General features: G+C 39.0%; 3 protein-coding genes across 4 annotated transcripts; all 3 read left to right on the forward strand.

Moving 5' to 3' along the window:
- The first annotated feature begins 2,027 nt into the window (after positions 1–2,027).
- espnlb (espin like b) lies at positions 2,028–10,781 on the forward strand. The gene is made up of 6 exons (XM_054596721.1): positions 2,028–2,147; positions 6,398–6,533; positions 6,686–6,804; positions 8,303–8,482; positions 9,183–9,566; positions 9,684–10,781. Exons 1-6 carry the CDS (start codon positions 2,028–2,030, stop codon positions 10,779–10,781), a joined length of 2,037 nt encoding a protein of 678 aa, XP_054452696.1.
- A 1,601-nt stretch (positions 10,782–12,382) lies between these two features.
- Positions 12,383–18,157, forward strand: LOC129089003 (ras-related protein Rab-6B-like). 2 transcript variants are annotated; one of them, XM_054596310.1, is made up of 8 exons: positions 12,383–12,452; positions 14,728–14,786; positions 15,504–15,557; positions 16,081–16,186; positions 16,338–16,449; positions 16,591–16,684; positions 17,029–17,095; positions 18,093–18,157. In XM_054596310.1, the coding sequence occupies exons 1-8, from the start codon at positions 12,383–12,385 to the stop codon at positions 18,155–18,157; spliced, it is 627 nt and encodes a 208-aa protein (XP_054452285.1). The 2 variants fall into 2 exon arrangements, with proteins under 2 accessions (XP_054452285.1, XP_054452286.1); XM_054596311.1 differs by lacking the exons at positions 16,081–16,186; positions 16,338–16,449; positions 16,591–16,684.
- Positions 18,158–21,454: 3,297 nt separating this feature from the next.
- aire (autoimmune regulator) lies at positions 21,455–26,086 on the forward strand. Its single transcript, XM_054596722.1, has 13 exons — positions 21,455–21,601; positions 21,830–22,004; positions 22,538–22,672; positions 22,782–22,841; positions 22,929–23,051; positions 23,240–23,364; positions 23,462–23,583; positions 23,700–23,769; positions 24,124–24,249; positions 24,395–24,516; positions 25,087–25,186; positions 25,282–25,380; positions 25,996–26,086. Exons 1-13 carry the CDS (start codon positions 21,455–21,457, stop codon positions 26,074–26,076), a joined length of 1,485 nt encoding a protein of 494 aa, XP_054452697.1. The 3' UTR covers positions 26,077–26,086.

Below are 26,086 nucleotides of genomic sequence, written 5' to 3' on the forward strand. Positions count from 1 at the left end.
TGAGCCGTTTATGTTTACGTAGGTAGAAGGTTCTATTCATGGAGTCTGCTGAGTTGCACCACCATGTTTCTTCAGTAGCCTAGAGCGGACAAACCAAACACTGGCTCTGAATAAGGTCATTTGTGTTTTTGTTGTGGCCACCGTAGTTACACACGCTTAGCATACAGGACACGTTTCTGTTGGTTGAAATCTGCAACCCCACCGCTAGATGCCGCCAAATCCTACACACTGGCCCTTCAACCATAATCAAATAAGCACTTAATCTGTCTGTTACGGGCCAGCAGAGTCGCCACAGAAAATAAGTTGACTATTTAAGTTTCCTTTAGTAGCTAAATGGAAAGTTGTTATTGACCATGGACCTGAAATCTGTTGAAGGTTGCTTTGAGTGGGCAAGAGCGTTGTCCAAGCACCAGATAGTGCCTCCCTTTCTTCACCTCTTTTTCTTCTCTCCCTCCTTCATCGTCGTCTTTGACATCAACACTAAAGTTAGCTACACGTGTCCAAGATTAAGATTTTATGTAGAGTAAAAGTAGATGCTGTGAATCTTTTTTTTATATTGATGATCTATATTAATGTTTCGGAGAGTGAATATTATCAATGATGCTATAGAGTATGTTGGTATAGCCTGTAACAGTACAGCGTATATCTCATTGTCATCTACTGTAAATGTTGCATTTAAAAGCAATCCCCCTCTTAGCTTTTGTACTGTAGCTGCTAGTCTAGATATTTGACATCTTGAGGCTTGTGTCAGAAACCAGTACAGTATGATTAGCGGGGTGTTGTTATGACTTCAATCTCCAGGGATGGTTTCTAGATGCTTTTATGTTATTTTTTATTATACCAAGATGACCCCAAATATTGGTTTGAAATCAATATAATTACTGGAAGGAAAAAGGCAACAAAACCTAAGTTGCCTTTGTTAGAGAGAATTTTTAAGGTGGATATAATTTATGTTTTCTATTTTCTCATTTGCATCTAAAAGGATATTATCTGCTAACTTCTTCTGTTGTAACTCAAAGACGTGGTCAGCCAACCATTTCGTCTCTCCAAATTTTCCTCTTCTTTCTTGTCGGACTGGTAACGATCATCTTTTTGTTAAACCTGATTTATAATCAGATTACTGAACGTACTCAGGACTGTACGCCACAGGCCAACCAACCTGTTGAGCAAAGCAGCCTAGTACCCATAAAATATGTTCAAAATTATATTTCACATTTAACTTTGTTGCTACATGGAGCTTCTTTTATTTTGAAAAGAATATTCTATTTGTTGGCAAAGAAATAATTGTGATAACATCATTTTTTCTGGGTCATTTTGGTGTAATCAACTTTGTTGCTTATAGATATATATAGAAAATGAACGTGTGCGGAAACAGAAGACAAATAGAAAGTTTTATTTATTAAGTGTAGAAGAATGGATTAATTATGGTCTTAAATTATATTGCACTTATGCACAAGACATCTTTATTTAATATGATTTTTGTATGATGATGTTTTAGGAATGTATGGAAAAAAACTGGTTTGTGTTTACTACAACCCTGTCCTGAAGGGAGAAGATTAGATTCTGAAACCCAACAACACTGCTCAAGATTGCATTGATTTTCGTATGGTTTTGTGTAAAACTGGCAAATGACTCGCAATGCTTCCAGCCCTTATAGTTTGACGGTATCATGTTTTAAAAAAAACACTTTGTGAGACAGCTTTGATGCACTGGCCAATAATTGTTGAAAGGTAAATGAGTTGATTAATTTATATTTGGCTGCTTTTTAACTGTCATAGCTCTGGATCTAAGCATGCAGGTCCACTTATCTTCTGCTGTCCTCTGTCCCTCTCTCCTGCCTTACCGCTTGCTAATGACAACAGCATTCCCCGCCCCCGAAGTGCTGCTTGTAAAGTATTGTCATTCATGACCCCTGTGATGACTAACTGGAAACCTTCCTCTCGGCTCTGTCTTGTATATAAATGGAGATTTTCTGTGTTGGGTCTCATCACACAGATGATATTAACTCTCTCTTCCTCTATACCAAGATGAATAAGAATAACTGGCCTGCTGCTTCGTCAAGGGTCACCCCAGAGTTAAGAGTGCTGATCAGGGATCAGTTTTGCACATTTCAGCTCAGTGTGGGTGAGGTGGCCACCGTGGACCGGGTAGGTGATCCCAGGTCTGCCACTCTTGCTCTGAGCTGCTTGACAGAAGCAGAAACCGGTCTTAGCCTGTGATGAAGTCTTAATCTCAGTGCTCACGTTTATCTTTTGAGTGTTCTGGAGTTCTTTATCATGTTTGTGGACACGTAACAAAAGTTGTCAAGAAAATAATAAGGCAAACAAATAAATGAGTGTTGAAAACATTGCAACATCTTAGAGTGATGTGTTTGATTGTTGCCTTTATCAATTTTTGCAATTGTATTATCAGCACACAATATGGCACACAAGAGACCTCATATTATGGTACATGGACGAGTAGATATTTACATTCAGTGCTAATTATAAGTCTGCAGCCCAGTTTTTATCATCTTGTAATACTGCTATTTGATGATTTTGCCCAATTGACCGACCCAACTGCAGATATAGTACATTGACATCTACAATAAAAAAGCTATAATACAGGCTGCAAGTGTGTCGGTCATATATCTCAAAGATTAAAATAACAAAAACAACTGTAGAATATTATTTTCCACAGAAGATAGTTTAAATATCAATTTGTCAGTTTAATTGAGGAAATGGGCTGACTTCTTACATGGCAGAATTATGACAATTCATTCATGATCCTGCATTCATCTCTGCTCTTCAATGAGAAAAAATTATACGCCACAAGCAACTGAATGCCATGAAATATGCACATGTATTCCTGGAGAAGCGGAAAGGCCTGCATTATCTAGCTCTGTACCCTTTTGATTTGGATCTTTTTGGCAAATATGGTTATTCGCTCTGCTGCTGAGAGTTAGATGAGAAAATGTATTTATTATATATGTGCCAGATTAGTCAGTAGCTAAGAAATCTTTATTTTTTACAAAGCTTATTTCCTTTTTCTTAAAGTGGGATCATTACATCTGGTCTGTTCTTATTTTTAATTTTTAATATCCACAGCATAAGTAGAACAGAGGCACAGGAACCTGGTAATGTATTTATCTGGAGTATCCAAATCTCAACCGGTTTAATATGTACTAAAGAGTAGGAAAAAACCTGACCCCAACTGGACAGTGTTTTTGCTGACAGCTGAACATAATAAATGGATAACATAACATCATGCTCTTCCCATGTCTGTTGCATAACAGTCTGTACTTTTGCTCAGGGTGAACACATGTGAACGCGTTTGTGAGACTGTTCTTCTTTGTGCAGCCTTCCATTATTGATTATGTTCTACTCCCCATGTGCTCAGATGCAGCAGGGTCAGACAGACTAATCCCCTCTTAACAGAGGCAGAAATACTCGACCCGACACAAAGGCCCTGGGCTGAGTAAGGGTCAGCCACCTCCCATTAGACACTGAGGTTACAGCACACTACTGATGTACAATACGTTTGGGAAGGTAACTGTCTGCCTCTATATGTAATGAATGTTGAATATTTAATCATGTGTTGTGTGTCTGTTTCAATATATCTGTCTACCTGTCTACCTGCAGTCACTGTGTGTACTGTACACAGCTATGCAGAGAACCAAACACTACCATAGAATTTAAAGACAGCAGCCAGCCTTGAAAAACTTTGTGATGAAGGGAAACTGTAGAAACAGTATTAGACAGAAAATATAATTTTAGTAATTGCAAATTAGAGAAGAACAGATGCCATAGAGAGAGAGTTTATCCAAACATTTTTAAATAAATGAATACAATCAAGGAAACTGGTTGGATTGTCTTTCATGCCAGGAAATAAACCTAAGAAGGAACAGAGAAAAATGTCGCTAGTGAAGATCAAGATTAAGTCCAAGATGTGTATATATATACGTATATATATATATATATATATATATATATATATATATATATATATATATATATATATATATATATATATATAGCACACAATGACACAAGTAAAAAGAGTATAGTTAAAGTAAATAAAGTCACAGTCAGCCCAGAATGTTGCGTCAGCAATGCTTTAGCCACAGCTAGGCTAGCTGGCTAGCTTTGTCAGCAATCAATTGATTGTAGGAAAAATAAATCAACAAATTACAAATTAACAATCACAAATCAGCTATAGTAAAACAAGTACTAAAGCATTATGCTCCAACAAGAAATAGATAACTGATGTGTGCGTGTAAATACTTGTTATGGTGTTAGCTTAGGGAGTAGGCACTAGGCAGTATGGGTTGTCATAGCAACGAAATGTTCAACTGAAACCAATAATACACATTAAATAGCCAAATCTGTGAGCCAAAAGAAGTCACTAACTCATGCTACAGGAATCAGTGGTCAAGCAGCCGTGGATGTAGTGCCTAGTCATCTTGTGTCATAAGTGTGAACACACCAACACACACACACACACACACACACACACACACACACACACACACACACACACACACAAACACACACATCTGAGCATGTTAGAAGGTGTTCAACCACAAGCACACACACGCACTCACACACACACGCCTGCCCCATCAGCCAACAGTATGTTCTCTCCTACATACATTCACAGAGCTATTGTTCTATACTTCCAGGTGCAGGTCATACTATCCCACTTATTTAATTATGCATACTAAGAAGGCCCCCTGTCCGAGGTCTGGGTCCTGGTGATGCTGGTCCTTGGTCTGAATGTTTATTGGCTGCTCCAGAGTAAAGAGACAACACCTTCTGGATTTTCTGCCTTGTTACTTTTTCCTTTCTGTTTACATTTTCTTAATTTTTTTTAAACCTATAGCAATAATCTTCTCTCACTTTGTTGGTGATTCCTCAGTTTCTGGACCATATTGTAAGTACTGCATGCATATACATTTGTATATATATGTATAAATAATATATCAGATTTTGAATGAAAAATTGGGACATCTGGAACTAAAGGGGAATAAAGTAATATATTGACATATGACAAAAACTATTATGAATCTATGTTGAGCTATTTGCAGAGTGAAACTCCTTTCTTCTTTTCGTTCTTAAAATAAATAAATAAAGTAAAATTCACATAATTATGTAACATGTTTTAAGAAAGGTGACATTGTACCTTTCTTTAACCAGCAAAGCCTTTCTGATATAAAATAAAATCTCTTTTTTAGGAGTGTCCTGGCTCAGCAATAACAATCAGTTACAGACAAACAACATAAGACAAATTACACAATGTTTCAGTTAAAAGTATATTGCAAACTTCTGCTAGTAATAGGTGGAATAAAAGCATTAGATTGGTAAATTACAAATGCACGTTATACAATGCATTTAGCAAAAAATAAAAAACACTTCAAATGTGTTTAAAGCTTTCCCCAATCAAAGGGGTTGAAGATATTAGATGATAAATTAACTTAACATCATCCTCCAAAATTATATTAATGTATGTTTGACATAAAGTGTAAACAAAGCTAGCTACCACTAACAAGGAATCTGACTTCTTACGAGGCGATATGCATCTAATTGGGAGAAACACTGTAATTGTCTGCGTAGTATTGAATGGCGTGGCGCTTGTTAGAATGTCCTGTGTATCAGTAAGGTTACCTGAAGCAGGATATCAAGTCTCTCCAAGCTCTAACACACTTTCTCCTGCACTCTGTGTGGGCTACGCTACCTTCACTGACCGGGGTCCTGTTTCACCACTTTTTATTTTTCTTCCAATTACTACAAGCTGTGGCCTGTGTTGAATTGAGCATGTATGGCATCAAGGGGGCCTCAGTCTCTTAGATGATTACTTTGAAATCCTTTATACTCAATGCTCTGTGTCATATTTCTCTCCAGGTGGGGTCCTCTTTTGCTCATGTTATATGGTTTTGTTACTGTATTTTATTCATATTGTCAGTTTCAGAAAGAGGAGCTCCTGCTGCTTTGAAAGTCTGGACTTGAATGAGCAGACTTGAATGAGCAGAGCCAACATGGAGAACAACAAGGTGACCAATCATCAGTTCAGGAACTGAAATAACAGTAGGAGACTTTAACCTGTCAAACACTGTAACTTGAAAGTTTGGCTGAAAAGAGCGCAGATCTCCACCAGATTTGTCTGCAAGGACCACTGCTGTACAGTGTATTTTGTATTTTCATTCATCACTGGGCTTACATGTTGTAAACAAGGATGGGCAATGCAGGCACCAAAAAAAAAATGAATCACTGGATCTCTCAGAAACACTGTTGATATAGAAATTAGAGAAACAAATAAACTCAAGACTAAGCTATATTCTCATTATAACATGTGAATGAAAGCAAAACAAAGATTAACTGTCCCTTTAATCATTGTTCACCCCTGCTGTGTGTGTCCCTAGCAGCCGGTGAAGGAGGTGCTCCCCCTGCCTCGCCACCCTTCCCCACTTCCTGTGACCTCTTCCTCTCTGACCCCTGCTGCCACTTTGAAGAAACACAACACAGGCTCCATGCAGCACGTACAGGTGGCCTCGTCAGGTGATTAACAAAGAGGCCAATGTTTGCATTGTGTACAACGACACAATATTTTACAAATAACTAATACCTTTTGTGTAAAAAAAAACAAAAAAAAAACATAGTCATTTTAAAACTGAATTGTTGACAATTGGACTTTGTTATGTTTGTTACAGTGGTTACATCGTTCAGCCATTTAAAGCCTCCAGAGAGGGATCTCACCCTGATGTCCCACATGAAGTCTATTAAGTCACTGAGGCACGCCGGCTTCACTGCGGTCTTCACTGGACAAACGGTGACTCAGTGGGAGAGTATAAGAAAATGTATAAAATAAGATAATCCTTTATTAGTCCCACAGCGGGGAAATTTGCAGGATTACGGCAGCAGAGTGGATAGTGCAAACAAACCAATAAGAGATAAGTAGAAAACAAGATCAAAACAAGTATAATGAATAAGTAATCACACAGGGAAGTATAATAAATAAGTAAAAAACGTTAATATTTTTTCATGAATAATTGGGAATAATTAACAAGGTCTTATACAAAAACAAAAAATACTGTACATGGGTGGAAAATTATATGATGTTGTGTGAAGTTTGTTCTACTGTAAAAAAAACAATCCTTATATGGATAAATATATGAATATATAAATGTGGATCTTCCTGTTTTAAAGGCCCTGTGCTAGCTAATTAATGCTAATTCTGTGAGATGGTTGAAAATACTGGAACCCGGGTTGTTTGCTCAGCCCCCTCCTGTTAAAGCTCTAGGCTCACGACTGCAACCACCGACATAAAGTGAACTCTGTTGTTAAGTTTGCAGATAGCTCTTCCGTCATTGGTCGGTTACAAACAACTTAATAGTTCATATAGAGAAGAAATCAACAATCTAGCAGAGTGTTGCTCAGAGAGGAACCTACTGCTAAACGTATTTAAAACCAAGGAGCTGATTGTTAATTTTAGAAAAATGGGGAGAAAAGACACACACCCCTGCCTACATCAATGGAGCCTAATTGGAGCAAGTGAACAGTTTGAAGTTCCTGGGAATCAGCATCACAAACAACCTGAAATGGTAATCACTCATCTCCATCCTTGTGGAGAAAGCTTATTAACGGCTTATTAAGGAAACTTAAGATAGAAAGTTTTTGTTAATGTTTCAGAGGAAGCATCGTAACAGGAAACATTACAGACTGACATGGGATATGTATGGCCAAGTTCAGGGGGGCGCTAGAAGCATCAGCTGTCATACCACCAGACTTCAGAGCAAATTTATATTCCAGCATGTAATATATTTTTGCTTTTTGTCTATTTTTCAAATGTAGCTGATGTGCCTACAAACTGTTTTTCATTTTGGAAACCTGTTGTGCAATGACTAAATGAAACCCTCTAACCTTGTAATCTTGTAACCTTGTAAAACTCCATCTCTAATGTTTTCAGTTTATCATCTGAGTTATCATCTTATTTTAAGATTTTATTTCATCATCTTATTTTAAGATGCTAACACAGTAGGGTTGAGGTATGCATGACATCACTAACATTCATGAACGAATAACAATGACAAGGGTGTATCAAGGCTGAGTGATAAACACCTAAATTAAATGAATGCTGTTTTATTTTTCATATACAGCAGGTATTTACTTGATTTAGTATGACTTTTAGGACCCACTGGTGCACATATAATAATTTTATAGATAATCCAACACATAACTAGAGGAGCATCATACACTTGTGTGTTATATTCACAAATCCGGCTTTAGCACTGACTCTCCTCCTGTCTTACATGGTTGAACGCTGACAGAAGCTTGACGGTGAGGAGCTGTTCGAGGAGGTACCAATTGTGGATGTGATCCTGGCCGACATCGACTCCCTGGTGCCCACTCACGATGAAGCCGGCCGCCCCATAGCAGAGTGGAAACGACAGGTGATGGTGCGGCAGCTACAGGTCAGGCTGCAGGATGAGGAGGAACAGAGGAGACAGGTAAACGTGTACTTTTATCTACTTTGTGTGAGTCTGTAACGATGCAAACATTCTTTGACTTAACAAGACCCAGGTAAGCATGATTTGAAATGTGACAAAATAAAACGTAAAGTATAAGATGCACAGACTTTCCATAAACAAACAGGTTTCTTTCATAGAGCAAAAATGTAGGTCAAATCCAAAGTGTGGAGAAGCCATTAAACACACAAGACAACTGAGCACAACAGAGCCTTAAGAGAAACAAGCGTAAGAAAATAAATGTGGCTCATGAAGTTCCTTTTGCATGTTTTGTGTCTATTGTTTTCCGTAGTGTAAAATGTCTCAAGTGTACAAAAAGATTGAAAAATGTGCGTCTTAAACTGAATCAAAACAGGCAGGAATGATATAGTGAAGAAAACCTGAGTATACTATATGTCAGTCCAATCTGAGTGCTTTAAATTCATCAAATGACTTAATTTTTTTAAAAGGACTTTCTTAAAGAAATAGTTCAACATTTTTGGAAATACACATAATCTCTTTCTCTTCAAAAGGTAGATTAGAAGCTAGCTTTTTCCTGGCTGCTAACTGGAGCTTCCTACTGAACAGGCAAACATTCTCGTCTAACTTTTGACAAGAAAGCAAAATATTTCAAATGTTATTCCATTGACAAAATCAACATCTCTCAGGATTGTTTGCTGAAATATGTTTGTCCCTCTAACAGGACATGAGCAGTGACTGCACACCAGTGGATGGCTGGAAGTACTCCCAAGCCCACAATGCAGTCTTGGGGCCCTTTGGTGAGCTCTTAACAGAGGATGACCTGGTGTACCTGCAGCAGCAGATCGAGACTGTTTCACTACAGAAACGCTGCGAGGCCTATGAGCTGGAGCTGACCAGGCTGACCGAGGAGCTGAGGGCCATTTTACCTGATCCAATCGTAAACATCTCCCTTAACAAAGAGGTCCTACAAAAGATGGATGCAGAGGGGAAAATGCACCTGACCTTGCCAGGGTGGTGCGGTCGTGTCTCAGAGATTGTTAAGAGTATGTCGCTGCTGGTGGCTAATCTGACACAAACCACAGAGGAAGGGGGTGAGAGGAGGATCGTGGAAGGCATGATGGAGGAGATGAGGTACTTCCAGGGTGTAAGAGATGGTTTAGGTATTGATTTAGGCCAGGGATTGGTGCAGCCGGGCCAAGAGACGATGCAATCACATGGTGAGATCTCCAGCGGATGTCGGATTCCTCATATAGGGATGGTGTCTGCTTTTAGCCACCGTCTGGAGACCAACAGCTACAGCAGAGCACGCAGGGAGAGGGTGGAGAGGGAGATTCAACAGTCTGGGGTGTCGGTCAGAAACCTCAGATCCAACTTTGAAGGTCAGATCGGTGGTATTTATCCCTTTGCTGGGGTTGTGAAAGGAGGCCCGGGCTTGAACAGCCAGGTAGTGTTTGGAGTAGACAACCAGAATGCCAACACAGGCCTCCATGTTGAGGTGAGCCAATGTGATCCTCCTAAAAAACTTGTGATGGAGACTACCTGCTTAAGGAAAGAGCGTATAGTGGTGCTGTTCCTGAGCCACTGGAAGAAATCTGCATATGCTATATCAGTGAGAGCAGCGAGAAAGAGACAGGGACAAGAAGTGCTTTCAGTGAGAGTGACCGCAGCATCACCCAAACAGAAAATCACCTCCATGTTTCAATTCTGCAAACAACGAGGTGCTGTGGACAAGATGCTAAACTCCTGGAGGAATAGACTACAACTCCAAGGTGCACAGAAGTCCTGTTTGTCCTCCTCTAACTCCTCACAAAAGCCCCCACCTCGTGTAACCTTCTCCCCAGAGCAATTCCTGCCAGATGTAGATGGTGCTGCAGTGACGCATGACAGCTTGACCCTTGACCTCTTCATGTTGGGATACTTCCACATCCTAGAGCAAGAGCTGTCGCCCGAGGAGAGGAAGATGAGGCATCTACTCTGCTTCGAAGTTTTTGACCACGTTGGTAGTTTCTCCTGGGAGCTGGTGAGGGACTTCCACAAGGCTGTTCTCCAGGAGATCCGGGCCGGGAGTCGACAGTGGAGCGACGGCTTCGAGGACATCAAAGTTTGCTTCTTTGGGGACTCCGGACCATGCCGCTGTCCATCACCATTACCATCATCCTCGTCTTTGTTGTCAGATTCCAGACTCGTACCAGAAGTAGTTATAGATCAAACTGCAGCTCCAGATGACTGTGGCAGTGACACAAACATTTGTAAATACATCGACCGCAGCTTTGCTTTCTGGAAAGAGAAGGAGGCAGAGCTGTTCGATTTTGAACATTAGCATTAAGGTTGAATTTGACATTTTTGCAGAAAATTATGACATGTTGGTTTGTTTATGTTTTGTAAACTAACGGGAGCGGAATAAAATTCTGTTGAAAATGCATAATTGATGCATTATTTTGTAAAACAAAGTGGTAATTACCGTTATTACTTGTTTACATCCCAGTCACTGACAAATAAATGCTTCCACGTTATGCATTCAGTTTTCCTTTACATCCATTTTTTGCAAACACAAAACACTACCATTTAAAAAGCTTTATGGTATCATATTTGTAATCTGACAGCTGTACCACATAAAACATTAAATACAATTCAAAGACTGCATAAAGATCTCAGAGGATTCTTATAATATCTTATTCGTCAAGGTGCAATCCACTGATTTTACATGTCAAAGTCAATTACTACTAATCACGTGAAAACAGTTGTATGATGTGCTCCCTCAAGTAATCATGTGTTGGATACAAACTGAGGGTGTGAAGTATAAAAGCTGGGGCGGGGGGATTTACCAGGAGGAGAGGATATAATGAATGATGTTATCCAGTTGCATTATGGGAATTGTAGGATCAAGGGTTTTCCTGAAGTTTGACCTTTGGGGAGTTAAAAACCGTTTTTCTCTGCCTCTCCTGCATCAGTTTTGACCATTCTTGTTTTAACCTGCCTCCCTTATGTCACCCTAAATGAATGGATGTCTGATATTAAATAGCTAGAATGCCCCTTAATATCCTCACTCAGTTCTTAGTGCTGTAATGTTAAGAAGTGTAAAGAAAGTAAGAGTGGGCTTCTTTTTAAAACTGAAGTTATTTAATTATTCTAATTATCAAAAAGGGGAGTGAGATGTGCAGTGGTGGAAGAATAATTATTTTCTAAAGTAATCTATTAATCATTTTGATTTTTAAAATGTATATATTTTTAGAAGTAAAAAATATATGTTACAAGTTCACTAAGCCAAAGGTGACATGTTCAAATTGTTAAACGTTTTTTGCTTAAAAAAACCCTAAACATTAAGTTGTACAAAATGTATCTGTAGATCAACTGATCGATTAAACTACATAATTTCGACTCTAATTTAAATACTTAATACAGTGTTGGGCATTTTTCTAGCCTATAACAATGCATCACATTTTATAAGATGATGAACTGTTTTATCATAACATTTTTAATCTGTAAAGTCACTATAGCTGTCAATCAAATACATGTATAGTGAAGTAAAAAGTATATATTTATCTAAGGTAGGGCGAAGTAGCATAAGGCAGCATTAGCTTCAAATAAGTAAAGCACATTAACTTGAGTGAATGTAGTCTACCACTGGTATGCTTTCACTGTAACCAACAAAATATGTATTCACATTTATGTATTATGTTTCATCATCTTCTATCTACATAAAGACCACAGTGTCGTTTCGTTTCCTATAGAAAGGTGACGGATTGAAAAAGGTGAGGTCGCGCAGGCGCACAGGCTCCCTAAATTGACAGGAGGATGCTGAGCTGCATTCCCATCATTCTGTGAGGAGAGGAGGATCCCCCTGCGCACCCACAACCCTTAGGAGACGCCGAGCGCTAAGAACATATCAAATAATCCAAGTTGAGCTCTTTATCTGCCACCATGTCAGCTGGAGGAGATTTGGGGAACCCCCTGAGGAAATTTAAACTCGTATTTTTGGGCGAGCAGAGCGGTGAGTCAAATCTTGGAGAGATTCGATGTTATCCTCCCCTTATGCTAAACATGCATTTACGTAGAAGGCCATGTATGTAATTCTTGTTGATTTGTAAAGTTTTTGCTGAATCTTGAGGATGTGGCCGACTGGCTCTGGGTAAATTGACGCCCATGCACCTTTTGGCACAATCTGTGACTGTAGAAGATCTTATTAACCGAAGGAGAAGAAGAAAAAAAAAAAACCCGCATGCATATTAATCTCACTCTTGGATTAAATGTAACTATCATGATCACTTCAAAAACAACTGCTCTTTGTGCTGAATATCCTCGAGGATTGTCGAGTTGTCGCAAATGGCCATAATTCGCATCAGAGCAGGCGATATGAATTCGGATGTTTTGATGTGCTGCAGTGACCGACAAATATGCTCAGCCTGTTTTTACAAATAACCGGTTTATTATTTCTACAACATGCACAATCCTTTATTCCATTACATGATTAGTGGGTTATATATTCCCCCATGTCTTGTGTGGTTTTTTTAAAAATCTATTTAGAGAAGATAATAAACAGTCCCCCCCCCCCCCATGTGTCAGTTCGGGACACACCCTAGGCTGGCGATGTCTGAAGCATCTCTAAAGCTCGCAGTCTCCGGATCGGTGACACAAATAACCAAATTATAACGGGCTTGGCAGCACCACAACGTTATACTATTTGTTCAATACGCCATCTATTTGGGGTGGGAATAACTGTGTATGTGTGTGTGATTTGATGTGATGGCACAAATTCGGGAGGTGCTGATCGATAATGGTTTACTGCTGTAAAGCCGCCTGAATACGTGTTCAGACATCCAGAGTGGCAGCAGAGGAGCACATATCCCATCAAATACAGCAGCAGAATGCAATTAACTAGACCTGATAATGCAACAGCCTGACTGCTGTTTGTGTCATACATTGTGGTGCTCCAGTGTATGTGTGTGTGAGAGACTGCTGCATATCAGGAGGCTGTGTGTCGACTACAAGCCTCCTTGTGTGTTTGTGTGGCCTGCACTGCAATGTTACTGTCCATGGTGCTGAATCGAGGCCTGGTGTGGCCACTGCCCCTCGCTGGCTTCAAAACTACTGCTGTCTGCATAGAGAGACTCTGCATTAGAGCCCGGGGCCTGCTGGAAAAGTCCAGTCCTCACATATGTATAGATGTGACGTAAAAAAAAAATGATGTTAAAGATGGTGCTGGGTAGGATGTAAATAAGAATCCAGCTCACAAGGCTAACCTTGATCCTCTTGAGAAGTCCCCATCCAGCTTTTGCACGCTGCTAAATATATATTTGTTTTGGATTTGTTTGCTTAAGGATGGCCTCGTTCATTTTTTTGTGATCAATGATTATTTTTATTTTTCCCCCCCTGCAATTCTGTTATAGCATTTTCCTCACCATAATAAAAGACAGAATAGAGAATAAAAGCAAATAGAACTGAAAAAAATCCTTGATCTATCAATCTGTTTGTTAACAGAATAAATCTACCACTATTCTTTTATTTCAATATATATTTATGTTTATATATACAGTACATACCACAGCATTTATAGCCCCATTTGGTTTGCAATGCCCCTCCGTAGATGGGCCTTTATACAAATACACAAACTCAACAACAAAATACATACCAAACAGCACAACACACAAATAAACACAAGATAATATTGCTAATAAAAGTAATTTGGTAGCGACAAATTGTTCAAATCATGAAATTGAGAAAAACTTTTGACCACTTTTAACTGATCAAAGCAGGTAATTTCCCATTATTTAAATTGTTTATCACCTCACATTTCTTTCACATTGGTTTAATATTGAGTAACATTTACAAATCTGTTTCAGCAAAGTGAAAAATGATTCATGCTTTCACTAAATCCATTTAAAATACTAATGTTTATAAATTTCTATATCTTTAAAATCAGCTTTTACATCTCTGATCTTTCACTTAATGACAGACAATGTACAATCAAGTGTATTACCTTGCCTCGGAAGGAAAACAGATGTTACCATCAGAGAAAATAATTATATTATGAAGGTTTTTTGAGCTCCTTTTCTTTCATACTTAGACAATGTTATCTTGTGAGGACAGTTGCATGCTGAATTATCAGGCAGATTCTAAAGTACATGAGATGGCTTATGGTTTTGTTTCAATGTAATGGTTTTTACTCTTTTATAGTTTGATAGTGATGGTTACAGTGGCTGTTGTTGAATGTTATATGCATCTGAACTAACACTTATTTAAAAAACAACCTCTGTTCTCTCTTCTAGTGGGGAAAACGTCTCTCATCACTAGATTCATGTACGACAGTTTCGACAACACGTATCAGGTGAGACTCGGACCAGATCCAGAACCAAAAACATCAGAAAACATATACATTTATATTAAAGAATTGAATGCATGAAATGATGACTGGCTATGGTCAATAACTGTACTGAAGAAGTAATGGGGGTGACGGCTCTCTATTTCTATATTTCTTGCCAAAATGTATTAACAATGTGTTCATTTATCGTCCTCTGAGATCAGATTTGAATAAATGGAAAAATGTGACTAAACACAAGTTTAACACACATGTAAAAGCCTTCTATGGTATGGTAGATTACCAACTAAATAATGTTACAACGATGTTTCTTTTTTCCAAAAATGCCAGCTTGATATACAAATAACAAACCAGGGTTCATATAAATAAGTAAATTAAGAATGTAATCAATGCAATTATGAAAAGGAAAAGTTAGTATTTAATTAGTACGCTCTTAAAAGAGAATACAGATTATTCTGTCCCTTGCTTTTCCTTGAAGTAAGGTACATAACAAGTCTGAATGATTGAGCCCTGAGGGGAATACAAATGAAATTAGTTTTTCAGTCTGATTCAATTTCGGTGCTTATTGGACGTTTTCTTAACTTAACAGCTTTTTGTGTTTTCCTTCATTTAAACAACGGTCAATCTGCAAGGAGCAACAGATGGAGCAGAGGACATTTAGCTTTTAAAGTCTGGGCAATACTGATTATCCCCCCCCCCCCTTCTTTTGTTCTTTCTCCACTGCAGGCCACCATTGGAATAGACTTCCTATCGAAGACAATGTACCTGGAAGACCGAACAGTATGGAGCCTTGATTGTCATTTAAAATTCACTTGTAGTTACATGTGTAAAGATTAATTAATTATTTGTACTTGTTTTAGGCAGTTACCATGCAAAATAAGAAATGGCCCAATTTCCACTCTGGTTTCAATAATCTTTGATTTGGTTTGCTTAATTACTTCTCTCTTCACAGAGTAACACGATTATCCTAAGGTTATTTCAGCTGGTAATAGCTTTGGCTTTTTAGCCCTAGGAAGTCAAAGCCTTTCGCATGGATCATCTTCTTTAGCTGGTATTAATTCTATTTCTTTGTCAGCATATTATGCTCTGGCAGCCTGCTCTCAAGCTGATACTGGCTTATCCCACCCTTTGGATGTGTACTTATGAGGCCTTACATCTGTATAGTCTGTATGTAGTACGATGGTTAATGTTGAAGCAGCCGCTGAAGGTGTGTGTGTGTGTGTGTGTGTGTGTGTGTGTGTGTGTGTGTGTGTGTGTGTGTGTGTGTGTGTGTGTGTGTGTGTGTGTGTGTGTGTAAATGCAGGTAAGGCTGCAGCTGTGGGATACTGCTGGACAGGAGCGTTTCAGGAGTCTCATCCCCAGCTACATTCGAGACTCTACAGTAGCTGTGGTCGTCTATGACATAACAAGTGAGATAGTGCTAATTTACCTGTGAGCATGTATGTATTGTATGTTTTCATCTGTGTGACAAAGTAAAGAAAATCTATTTGTACATGGGACTTTAACACAGCTAACACAAAAAAAACGACTGGATTTAAAACAAGAGTCTGGTCTCCACAGATGTGAACTCATTCCAGCAGACCTGCAAATGGATCGATGATGTCAGGACAGAGAGAGGAAGTGATGTCATCATCATGCTAGTCGGCAACAAAACAGATCTGGAAGAGAAGAGGTGAGCTACAGTTATGTAGTCTTTGACATGAAGATATTTTTCATTAGCTGAGCATAAAGAGTGTTGTTCAAAGCAACATGTAAGCAATAAATAAACATTCCTTTGACGCCGTGATGCTGAGCCTGGCCTGTTTTCCTGCAGGCAGATCATGATTGAGGAAGGAGAGCAGAGAGCCAAAGAGCTGAACGTCATGTTCATCGAGACCAGTGCCAAGACAGGCTGCAATGTCAAACAGGTGATCCCTGCAGTTTCACTATATTTCACAGCATTTTGGGCGTCATTTGCTCCCAGCTTTTCTGTCATTCCTCTCTGTTGGTGATTGAGTCACTAACATGAATATTTAAAATATTCTATGTGTTAATATGTGGAAAAAGTAGTAACAAGTGTGGTGGATAGTTTGCACATCCAACCCTAGTGGGTACAGGACAAAAGTAGAAAACAAAGGAAAAATGGAGGAAGTCTTGACGCTGCATTGCAGGCTCCACAAAACAGTGGAATGTTACTTTGCATTAATTAGGAGATTAAATGTTTTTTGATCCTCTCCCCTCATCTTATCCTCCTCCTTTTCTCTCCTCCTAGCTGTTTCGCCGTGTTGCAGCAGCCCTACCTGGAATGGAAAGCTTGGACGACGCAAATCCTGAAGGCAGTATCCTTTACAGCCACTGTGATTCACTGTGCCGAGAGCCACAAAACCAAGAAATAGACAATTTATTTTTAATCTCTTAGTGGTTGTTGGCTCAAGTACAAACAGACCGCCCAGCCCACTGTCTACTGAGGCATCAGCTATTAAACCTTTTCTGCTTAGTAAAGAGGAAATGCACAGAGCCAGGAAGGTGGTGTGGAAGCACGGTATAGCACCACATAGTGGGTGTCTGGGAAGTGACACTGAGGATGTGTGATGAAAGATGGAAGACTGATTGAAAAGATAAATAGTTATCAATAAATGTGAATTAGTTTATAGAAACATACGAAATTATACTTCGAGCTGCTTGATAATTGCAGCATTTGACTCTAGATTACAGCAGAAAATTACAGTGTTGCTATTTAGCACATATGGGGTATCAATAAAATACTTTCTGGGTACAAATATATCAGGAAACCGGTTAGGGAATAAGAGTGTTAGATGTAATATTGGGTTTATGAGGGACCAGAAGTAAATTACACTATACAGTAAGTATTTTTTTATATTAGAGTATCTATTTAATAGTTAAGGGTTACAATATTATTATTACCCGGTAACAAGACAAAAGGAATGAGTAAATGGGGTAACAAAGTTACATTGCAAGCAAACACAGTACAGTGCTGTGAGAATTACTAATGTGAGCATTTTTTTTTCTTTTGTTCTTTTTCTTTTGCTCTTTGGAACAAAACATAGCTGTGGCTATGAAATCGTTGTGTGTATGATTTTAAGATGATGATTAAATACTGCAAAACTTATGTAGTTTTGGGATCACATTTAATCATTTATCTTTTTTACTAGGGAAAGGTGCCCAGCAAGTATTTCATATATGACCTGTATGTACATACTATTTACAATGTTACTTGTAATTTGAATGCATTACCCATTAACTGTAATGTACATTCAAAATATTTTACTTTTTCTCCTCATCCACCAGACTTTTCCTTAACTGGACAATTCCCAGTGATCGACATCAAGCTGGACAAACCAGTAGAGCCTACTGTCCCCGAAGGCGGGTGCTCATGTTAGTGCAGAGCTGAAATCGGACAGCTCCCTTCACACCATAGGCTTGTTGTGTTGCTTACTACTGGCTAGCTTCCAGTTGACTTCTCTAATGGGATATAGGATGTGGGCCTTGTATCTGATTGGACAAATCAAATGTTATCTTTCAGTCTTGTTCAGTTGTAAAATATTGTATACTTTGTCAATATGTAAGTGACTGGAGGAGAAAAGGGGAAAAAAACCCAACCAAATGTTAAAATGAAAATGAGCAAAAAAACTGTTTTGGAAGAATGAAAAAGGAGGAAAACGGGACAACCAACGGAGTTCTTTTCGCTGTTATGTTTTGTATTTTTTATATATAAAAAGGGAAAGCACCAAAAATGATGCCTAAATATAGAAGGAAGAAATAGTGGGGGGTCGGCCATTTTTCTAGATGGCCGAACACGTCTGAATGTCTGCAGCACGCATGCACGTTGATCTGATCTTTGACCTTTGACCTTTGACCTTTGGCCTGCCCTTCAGAGTCTCCACACTCTGGAAGGAGGTCGACTATCTTAGAATGTTTTATAGCATCTCTCTATAGCATCTCATGACAAAATGTATCTCATTTGATATTCCCACAAGAGTCAACTTTCAGTAGGTTCACCTAACAGTAGCTGTGAAAATGTCGCACTCTATCTCTCTATGGGTTTAACTTTTTTAGAACAAACTGTACTGTGGTTAAAAAAAACGAAGTAATAAAAGAAAACTTACTATCACAACTCCCGCTCCCTCCAACCTCTCCTCCCCCTTTCCCGTTTCCCTCAAACCCCCTCTCCTTCCCAGTCTCTCCATCCCTTCATCCCGGTAATACACATATAACGATCCACTGTAATGCACTGCACTGTATATAATAATGTAATATGTATGTTGTGAACGTCCCTCTGTAGAAGTGGTCCTTGTTCACCAGTATGAATAATGTAATAATGTTAAATGATTAATAAATTACAGATTAAAGGGCTTCACTCTCCTAACCATCAACATTTACATGTTAGCAAACTGGTCTAATCTATTGAATCTTTCCTTTTTCCCCGGTTTTATTAATTGAGTCTAAATATGTTACTTCTAACACACAGTTTTACATCCCTGTAGCATTAACAATTAACAAAGAGATATAGAAGAGGCTAGCCTTTAATGAATTTTCACACAAGCAGGTTTTTATGTCTTTAACCACATTGCTAGTTACATTTTTTTAAGTCACTGAAAGATAATGTCTCGGCTCATATTGTTGTAAAATGTTAAATAAGCTACCTCAACACGTCATTCCATAAGGTGTATGGTCTTAACTATCTTCAAACCTAATTTTAATAACTTTGAGTAGGCCTTCTAATGCACAACAAGAGGTAAGGCTGGTAATATAGAATTATTATAAATTGAATTGTATGACTTGAAAACTATTGGTTTCTGCTGTTATTTAATCATCATTCTACAATTTAAGGTCAGTGACTGGATATTATATGTGGAGATAGCCCACTTTCGCATTGTCAAGTTTAAATTGACAGCTAACATTACCTTTATCTCAAAGGGATAATACCAATGGATAATATAATGAAAAGTCGTAAAAGCTTACATCTGTTGTCAGTTAGATGATGTTTCATAACTGACAACAGGCTTACTTTTGATCAAAGTTACTGTGAGGAACTTTTAACTGGTTATGAAACAGTCTAATGTTTATACTGATGCCTCTATATGACCTTCAGACCATCAGGGAGAGCTTCACCTCACTGCATGCCAACACAAACACCAGGCTACTGGAGGACCAGGACGTAGTGCTGGGTCTGCTGGAGGGAAGGAAGGCAGTCGAGAACCGCCAGATTCCTATTTTAGTGACATTAGTTGTATTCAGTCATCGTATTTGGCTGCACTCTGGTGCAATTTGCACGTTGGGTGAATCAGATTGCCACCCTGGAAAAAACTTTTTCAAAGATGAACTCACATAAAAGAGTAAATAAACCCCAGAGTTTATGCTGAGGTGCCTCTATCCTGGAAAATTATGAATGGCATGATTTCAGCCAATATGGGGTGGGGTTCAACATTGAACATCAATCCCACCCACCGTGATATGATTGGTTTAACTGTTGAAATTGTACGGGGTTAAATGTTGATTTCATTGGTTTGGACTCGACGGCTGCATTCTTCTGACGTCCTGCCTGTCTAATAGAGTATTTGGGACTTTTGCACAGTTCAAAATATACAAAACTCTGTTAATAGGTCACATTAAGAACTATTGAAAATAACCATGTGAACTACTGGACTACTTTAACATCTATTCAGAATTTACTGTTTTTAATTGTCGTTAATGATAGCATTTACCCTTCCAATCAGCCTGTGAATCGCTTATTGTTATCACTAGAATGCTAGCATTTAGCATTAGAACTAGCTATGTGTATCCATCCATCCATTATCTTTAACCGCTTATACTGTTCAGGGTCGGGTTCTGGCTGGAGCCGGTTCCAGCTGACATTGGGCAAAGGCAGGGTACACGTGCAATTTAGAGTCCAGCTATGTGTGCTGCAGATTTTATTTATATTTTGTTTGTATTAGTCTAATGTGTAACAGTAACTGAAACAAAGGCAAATATGCTGAGAACAACAGCAATCAAGTAATTATATAATCAATCTGTCAATCAGTTAATTGTTTACAGTGTTCATTTGTCCTGCCTATTGCACACCAATAATTATCGCACTAAACCTGAGGTCCCTGTGGTGAGACAGCGTCTGAAAACCTGATAGTTAAGGGGAAGTAGTGATGGAAAGAACCTTTTAAGAAGGAAACTGTCACTGTGACGTTTTCAGGTCGCATGCACTCAGCCCTCCTAATGTAAGAGGACAGGTATTCCCCTAGATGGACAGCTCGTCATTCGATCCCCCTGAGGATCATCAGGTGGACAGAGACAGTTGGTTATGTTAGTGGACACATGAACTCCACAGAGACAAGAGGTCCAGGGTGGCTTCGGTTTGATTTCCTCAAGGGTGAGACCTTTAATGTGGAGTTTCTGAAAACTTCCGCCAGTCAAAATTAGTGGCATCAGTGTACATATACATGGTGGTATCGTGATATACATACTGTATAAACATAGATGAAAAACAAAAACACTGGATGACGTATAAAAAAGAACATGACAGATAAACACGAATTATTTATTATCAGCTTGAAACAATGAACCTGTACAATATGTGCTTATCTAAGAAGGACACACCTCTTCCATCCGGAGTTCCTCTTGTATGATCTCCGGTTCTCTAAGGTCTGGATCACTTTGGATCTCATTTAGACACAAAGCGGATCATGTCCAGAACGGGAGCTTTTCGGGACACAAACCTTCGCTCCCTACTTAGGGAGATGCGGACTGATATTGCTATGGCTGTAGACGACCCTTTCCCTCTCGTTTACGGTTTGGTGGACAAAAATATCATCACTGACCAACTATTGAAGGTAAGCGAAGAATATGAAAATGTGAATTCATTGTTTATTTTTCATTTTGATTGGAAATGTCAGCAGTTTCCACTCATATTTTTCATTTTGATTACAAGCATTTTGCAATTTGTGCAACCGTCGAACACATACCTCTCCTGTTGTCCACAAAGTAATTCAGATCATAATCCTGGAACGCCTGCTTAGATTATTACTGCAGAGGTTACTTAGCTCTTGTTGTTTTCATAGGACACCCTGGAGAAGGAAGGCAGAGAAGGGATCCATAAGGCCATGTACTACCTCCTGTCCTGGGTCCTGGAGCAGAGCAGATCCACCATCCAAGCTTTCTGGAGCAACTTATCCAAGAACTACAACCTGGACAGCTACCCCAAGCTACAGACGCTGCTCACCAACCTCCACTCGAGTGTGTATTTAAAGTTTCACCAAAATATTTGTCAAATGTATATAGTATGTCTGTTTAATCATTTCAACTTGATTGCAATGTATATGCTGGAACTTGCTTTTTTGTCCAGATGAGTAGCTTACTTTCCATTTTGCTCAAACATATATTGCTCGTATGAAATTCCTTATTTAATAGATTTTTTCTGCCAAGTTTATCATAAATAAACATGCTTCTTAAGTCTTATAAAACCCAGATTGATCCATGGTATAGGAATCTACACATTGAGATTTTTTTCTGTAAGCATAAAAAAAGACTAATATTTAATTTCATAATACAATTGTCTGTAATTTTACATGTTACATTTTCTGAAGAGTTAAGAGTTTGTAAATTTGTAGAAAGTAATTTGGTTGGAAGTAGAGGCTTTCATTTCCCGTCCCAGCTGTTACCTATCCTCCCTTTCCTTTCAGAACAGAGTTCGCTATCTAGGATTATGACATTAAGAACAATTTTATGAGTCTTTATTATTCTGTCATTTGCTGACATTTTGTTGACAGGATGGGACGCTGCAGGTTCCAGAGGTGAGAAGAGATCCTCTGGAGGCCACAAAACTCCTCACATCAAGAAGAGGAGCCACGGGGAGAAAGAGACAAACTCAAACAATCTGCATCCACAGTATCATGCCAAGACAAGTGACGGACCAGGTTATTTCCCATAATACATCTCTTCTGCCTCTGTCTTCTAACAAACTAAACTCAACAAAATGTTTACTCTCCTGATGAGATATGTTTTTTTCCCCAGGGGGTAAAGTGAGGCTGTACAGAGTGAAGAGTGAAGCTTCAGCCCCACAGTTAACATCTGGTAACAGTAATTACAAATCATATTCCAACATATATATACAGAAAATGATTTATTGGTATAAAACTTTTAACCTTTGTCCTGCTACAGGTGATCAGGCGGTGTCGTCTTCCATCCAGAGACAAGTCACGCTGTCTTCCTCCTTAACTGAGCCGCCAGTCAGCCATGAAGCCACAGAAACGATACATGTCAAACAGATGTTGGGCTCAGATGGTAAGCCACTGTTTTTTTTAATAGTTACAAATATTAGTACAACTGCCATTAAATGTGAATGTTTGAATCATAAACTGATTTAGAGAAAATATGTTAGATGTAAGAAGACAAAGGAACAGTAACATTTTTCAGTGTGAGCACTGAATATATGGTTATAGAAAATATTTTAAGTCTTTCTTGTTCAACAGGAAGTACCAGAGAAGTTGGTGGGGACTTTTACTCCTGTGTTCAGTCAGAGGATATAAATGGACATTCAGAGTCCAAAGCTGTTAAGAAGGTGTTTCACCACAAGGGGGAGACAACCACGTGCATGGTAGAGGATCCAGTCAGCATCCATTCATTCACAGTCAATCAGTCTTCCCTTTTGCAGGTGTGTACATTTACTTTGTTCTGTGTCTCTGAGAGTGTAGGTTCAATACAATGAGGATGAGTGTTCGGTGTGTAAGGACGGAGGGGAGCTGATTTGTTGCGACGGCTGCCCTCAAGCTTTTCATCTGAACTGCCTGGACCCTCCAATCACATCTATACCAAGGTGAAAAATATTACTGTTATATATAAGCTTGTTTGTGTGTTAAGGGATGCCTTTCTTTTTTCAACTCTTGCTCTGAAAATAAGGTTTTAACGTTACACATTTTTTTTAATCTGCAGTGGCATTTGGCGTTGTGAGTGGTGCTGTGGAAACAGAGTGAAAAGAGAGAATGCCCAAATACCTTTACAAGTAAGTATCTGAAAGACGTTTACATGGACTTTACACATTACATGTCTGGAGGTTCATTTTTGTGTTTAATTTTTGTATGAAAATCTCCGCATGACATGGTAAAATATTTTTTTATTGGATCATAATGGTTATTGATTTATGACTTACTGAGAAACAAAGGCGATATAAATAACTTTTAATGATCTGCTTCCTTTATCAAACCTCACATTGCCAGTCATTTCCATGTTTTTAATGTTGGATGTTGCTCCCCTCGCTCCTCTCTAAGTCTTCATGATTTGACGATACAATTTAAACAGTCAAGTATGAGATCAGTTTTTCTCGTACTGCTCATGGTCATCATATTTTATGTCACAGCCACTCGTTGCCCAGCAAACAAACACGAACTCAAGCAACTCCATCATAGACGTCTCCTTCCTCTCCTCGCTGTCATCCTCGTCTCTCCCCAGTGTCACAGCTTCTATGAATGAGCTCAGAAACCAGGTGAAGACTTGATGTTCTGTTTGTTGCAGTCTTTACTTTGTCGCACTTAAAACCTTATTTAGCTTTTAACTCCCTTTGCTCATATTGTAATTTTGTGTCACTGCTACTTGCAAATAAAGTCGTGTTTGCTAAAATGTGTATCCAGTGCTCAGGTGGAGAGCTGCTCAGTGTGAGGGAGGTGTGTGGTGTTTGTCACATAGAAGGAGGAGACCTGACTCACTGCCTGCAGTGTTTGCAGCACTTCCACATTCACTGCCACTTCACCAGGTAAGACATCCACTCCTCACTTCCTCTATCACAGTACTATGTCTCATAATGAGACTTCACCAGAAGACGACTTGATACTTCCCACAAGCTTGACTAATTCCAATCTCAGCCTGGGTGGGTTCATCTATGCATCAGTTTTTACATACATACATCCCTACTGGCAAAGTCCGTCCTCTGGATTCCTGTTTGTGTTAGTATTGATCATCAATTTGCATTAAGGGTGTGATGATTGCCTAGCTAATGGTGACTAATGGATTGTAAAAGCTGCAGCAGGGTGTACAGCATAACGTGTACTGTAAATGAAGATCAATGATTCTACAAAATGCTACTTGAGGTACGGATGACATCTGAAACCTATGTAAATCCAGGTGATGATCTCATGCGATCACCACTTATTGACTGCGTCTCTCAGTGTTTCTCCGTGATTAATGGAAAAGAAATTCAAGATTTCCTAAAGCATGTATAGTAGATCATCAAACCTTCCTCTGTAATCCTCCTCAGTGTTGGGAATCAAATATTGATTTGATAGTAACATTATACACCACAGAAAACAGTCTGACTCACTCACAGTGTGCTTGTGTTTGATAGAGGGAGATCCATCTGCTCGTCCTGCTCCCGTCCCAGGGGCAGCTCCTCAGAGAAGGAGGCTGAATCATCCAGAGGCTTACAGGTATGTCTGCACATGTGTGTGTGTGTCTCTGAATATGATTGAGTGTAATCTGTGTAATCTCTCATGAATGTGTGTGTGTGTGTGTGTGTCTCCAGCTCGCCCCAGGGGTTCAAAACACACTCGTACATGATCAGTGCTCCTCCGTCCCTGAGCCCCTCCTGCATAAAGATGAACTGGACTCCATCCTGGGAGACGTGAGTGAGGCTCAGTTACATGTCGATAACACAGATGTAGACATGATATGAATATAACATCAGACACAAGGTGGCTGCACTTTTTTATCACACAGACAGGGAATGAGTTGTGAAGGTAAAATGAGGACCAAACAATTAGTGATGTGTCATGATAGTGTTTGAGCTGTAGTCTAGTTCACATTTTCACAAAACAGCGCATCTGTATCTACGAAAATGTCAACATTATGAAGAATATGAATGAAAGAAAAAAGGTATTATATATATTAAAAGGTCTAAGGTACTAGTGAGGGTTGAAAAACATTTTTTAATTAACCATGTAAGTCTGTAGTTTGTTGAAGCCAAAGACATTCAAAAGATTAAGGTAAAAGAAAGGAAGAGTTGCACTTTTCAGTTTACTCCTTTTTAATCTACCTTGAGAAAATGTAAATGTGCTGACAGAATGACCTAAAACAAAAAATTTAACCTGATATTACTGCAGTAATAAACCAGTAAATACTGTTGTCGTGTGACATCATCATTGTCACTGACATCAAACTGTACATGTTTGCCAAATGATGCCACCAGGACTTGATATTTTCTTCAACAATAGATCCTGCTGTGTTTGTTCCTCAGCAGGGCACCATTGACGGCATCTTGCAATGGGCTTTCCACAACATATCCAGGCCTCTAGCAGATTCTCAAGGATTCTACAATTGACAGACCGGCG

The sequence above is a fragment of the Anoplopoma fimbria genome, chromosome 3 (genome assembly GCF_027596085.1).
Source record: "Anoplopoma fimbria isolate UVic2021 breed Golden Eagle Sablefish chromosome 3, Afim_UVic_2022, whole genome shotgun sequence".
Taxonomy (NCBI): Eukaryota; Metazoa; Chordata; class Actinopteri; order Perciformes; family Anoplopomatidae; genus Anoplopoma; species Anoplopoma fimbria.

Excerpts from the sequence above, each read along its gene's own strand:
- espnlb (XM_054596721.1), top strand. The coding sequence starts at position 2,028 with ATGAATAAGAATAACTGGCCTGCTGCTTCGTCAAGGGTCACCCCAGAG. Across the intron at positions 6,534-6,685 it reads CGTACAGGTGGCCTCGTCAG|TGGTTACATCGTTCAGCCAT; the intron begins GTGATTAACAAA and ends TGTTTGTTACAG. Across the intron at positions 9,567-9,683 it reads AAGGGGGTGAGAGGAGGATC|ATCTCCAGCGGATGTCGGAT; the intron begins GTGGAAGGCATG and ends TCACATGGTGAG.
- LOC129089003 (XM_054596310.1), top strand. The coding sequence starts at position 12,383 with ATGTCAGCTGGAGGAGATTTGGGGAACCCCCTGAGGAAATTTAAACTC. Across the intron at positions 16,187-16,337 it reads GGTCGTCTATGACATAACAA|ATGTGAACTCATTCCAGCAG; the intron begins GTGAGATAGTGC and ends TGGTCTCCACAG. Across the intron at positions 16,450-16,590 it reads ACAGATCTGGAAGAGAAGAG|GCAGATCATGATTGAGGAAG; the intron begins GTGAGCTACAGT and ends GTTTTCCTGCAG.
- aire (XM_054596722.1), top strand. The coding sequence starts at position 21,455 with ATGTCCAGAACGGGAGCTTTTCGGGACACAAACCTTCGCTCCCTACTT. Across the intron at positions 22,673-22,781 it reads ACAGTATCATGCCAAGACAA|GGGGTAAAGTGAGGCTGTAC; the intron begins GTGACGGACCAG and ends TTTTTTCCCCAG. Across the intron at positions 23,365-23,461 it reads GGGAGACAACCACGTGCATG|GTTCAATACAATGAGGATGA; the intron begins GTAGAGGATCCA and ends CTGAGAGTGTAG.